The sequence below is a fragment of the Chiloscyllium plagiosum genome, chromosome 39, assembly GCF_004010195.1.
Source record: "Chiloscyllium plagiosum isolate BGI_BamShark_2017 chromosome 39, ASM401019v2, whole genome shotgun sequence".
NCBI lineage: Eukaryota > Metazoa > Chordata > Chondrichthyes > Orectolobiformes > Hemiscylliidae > Chiloscyllium > Chiloscyllium plagiosum.
The window spans coordinates 27886854-27889735 of NC_057748.1; the positions used below are offsets into that span (position 1 = coordinate 27886854).

The 2882-nt window shown below is 52.4% G+C and overlaps 1 protein-coding gene across 1 annotated transcript in view; it reads right to left on the bottom strand.

Moving 5' to 3' along the window:
* LOC122541998 (membrane progestin receptor delta-like) overlaps positions 1-2882 on the bottom strand; it is a 16024-nt gene that overhangs the window by 9967 nt on the left and 3175 nt on the right. Inside the window, exons 2-3 of the mRNA XM_043679291.1 lie at positions 1183-1383; positions 425-552 (exon numbers count right to left, since the gene is read on the bottom strand). Coding sequence (XP_043535226.1) covers positions 425-552; positions 1183-1233 — 179 coding nt within the window. The 5' untranslated portion in view covers positions 1234-1383. The remainder of the gene's footprint in view (positions 1-424; positions 553-1182; positions 1384-2882) is intronic.

A 2882-nucleotide genomic window follows, 5' to 3' on the forward strand; every position in this document is an offset into this window, starting at 1 on the left:
GGCGGGGGGGGAATGGGGGACTCGCTCCCATGGGAAGTGGGGGGGAGAATGGGGGACTTGCTCTCACGGGGAGTGGGGGCAGAGAATGGGGGACTCACTCCCATGGGAGAGTGGGGGGGGTGAACGAGGGACACGCTCCCACGTGGAGTAGGGGGGTGAATGGGGGATTCACTCCCACGGGGAGTGGCCAAGGTGAAGATAGCAGTGAAGCTTTGAATAAACACAGGAGGGAGACAGGGAGGGACACAGGGAAGGATGGGAGGGATTTGGGAGGTGGCTGGTGGGAAGCAGAAATCCCATTTCAGAGCAGAGAGGCCGACTGGCCTGTTTGCTGCTGTAGATACCACCATAAGGAACTGATGCCTCCAAAAATGGTGTCCCCGTTCCCTCTGGACCCCCCACTCCAGGCAGGATATTGGCTTACCAGGTCGGCAGAAAATGTGTCCAAATGTTCACCGTCTCGTTTGTCATCTGAAAGCTGCTGAGCAGACAGTCCACGGCGGAGCTCCTGGGGTGGCGATAGCCGGAGATAATTCCGTCTTCCCGGAATACCTGCACAGGCCAGGAAGACAGCAACGTGCGTTTCGATAGCGCCTCCCAGCCCACACCACAGCTTCCCGGTGCCCTTGGCGACCAACTGCATGCTCGACGCGCGAGAAGCGGCCGCACAGCAAGATCCCACAGACTGTGGCCATCCAACCCACAGCGCCTCACGCTGGTAAAAAAGTGTTGGCCCCAGGATAATGGAGGGCATTCCTTAGCCCCTTCCTCCTCCGCCTGGGCCCCCCCCTCCCTCCGACACACCCACCCAGAACCATTTCTTGTACCAACAAGTGGGCGTGGGGCGTTGTCCACCTACCTCAGAGGGCAGCCTGATGTACACTTCCCCCAGGTGGCCGGAGTCTGGAACTACATCGTGACACTTCACCCGGAAAAAGCTAATGGGAAATGTTGACATAGGAACTTAACACTGTCACGAGCAGTGCTCTGCAGTGTAGATTTGCACACTTAAATTTCAATTTTCCTTAATCCACACAGACGTGTGGTGATTACAGATTGACTGAACTCTGAAGAACTGGAGGCGTTAACTCTTTCTCTCTCACACACCCTCTCTGCCAGAGCTGCTGTGTATTTCCCACTCGAATCCCTCTGCTCTGAAGATTTCGGCGAGGTCACACTTACCACGGGGACCTGGTGATGGTTTAAAAGCTGTGGCAATTTCACCGACAACATCCTCTCCCTGGACGAGACGCCGCACTTCCCTGGGACAGGACAGTCAGCAGAGAGAAGCCCAGTTCCCTTGGCATGTTCTCCTCCTCAACTCCATCGCCCGGCCAGTCCCTACCAGCTGGGGGCACACTCCAGGCTTCCTTCGGCCAACAACTATACACCACAGAAGGAATTCCATTCAGGACACTCGAGGAACTTCGACCCCTTTCATAGTCACAGCACGTAAACAGATCCCTCGTCCCAACCAGTCCATAATCCCAAACTAAACTCGTCCCACCTGCCTGCTTCGGCCCATAGCCCTTCAAACCTTTCCAATTCATGTACTTATCCAAATGCCTTTTAAAGGTTGTAACTGTACCCACATCCACCATTTGATTCCTTACCGTGTGGAAACAGGCCCTTCGGCCTAACAAGTCTACACCGACCCTCCGAAGAGTAACCCACCCAGACCCGTTTCCCCTCTGACTAATGCGCCTGACACTATGGGCAATTTAGCACGGCCAATTCACCCTGACCTGTACATCTTTGGATTGTGGGAGGAACCCGGAGGAAACCCATGCAGACACGGGTGGGGGGGGGGAGGGGGTGGGGAGAACGTGCAACCTCCACACAGACTGTCACCCGAGGCTGGAATCGAACCCGGGTCCCTGGTGCTGTGAGGCAGCAGTGCTAACCACTGTGCCACCGTGCCACCCCAATCGAAAGCTGTGCAGGTTAGGTGGAAGTTCACTCCACGTGAGAATCCACTGTGTAAACAAAAAAGACATCTCACGTCTTTTTTAAAATTTCTCTCCTCTCACCTTAAAAATGTGCCCCTTGTCTTGAAATCCCCCATCCCAGGGAAAAGGCACCTACCATTAACGCTTATCCATAGCCCTCATTAATTTATAACCTTCTAGAAAGGTTGTCCCTGAACCTCCTACGCTCCGGTGAAAAAAGTCCCAGCCTTCCTTTGTGACTCAACCCTTCCATTCCCGGCAACATTCTGGTAAATCTCTTCTGAACCCTCCCCAGCCTGATAGTATCCTTCCTGTAACAGGGTGACCAGTACTCCAGAAGAAGCCTCACCAACATCCTGTACAACCTTAACAGGACATCCCAACTCCTACACTCAAAGGTAAGTGTGCAAAACACCTTCTTGACCACCCTGTCTGTACGTGACGCAAACTTTCAAGAATTATGTCCCTGGACCCCTGGGCTCTTCGGTTCTACAACACTACTCGAAGCCCTACCATTAATTGTATAAGTCCTCCCCTTGTTTATTTTACCAAAATGCAACACCCTGCGTTTATCCATCGACCTGCCATTTTCCAGCTCATTGACCCATTTGATCAAGATCCCTCTGAAACCTCAGAAAAGCTTCTTCATTGTCAATTAAGGCACCAATTCTGGTGTCATCTGCAAACTTACGAACCATCCCTTCTGTATTCACATCCACATCATTTATATGTGGAGTCACAGGTAGATAGGATGGTGAAGAAGGCGTTTGGTATGCTTTCCTTTATTGGTCAGAGTATTGAGTTCAGGAGTCGGGAGGTCATGTTGCGGCTGTACAGGACATTGGTTAGGCTGCTGTTGGAATATTGCGTGGTCTCCTTCCTATCAGAAAGATGTTGTGAAACTTGAAAGGGTTCAGAAAAGATTTACAAGGA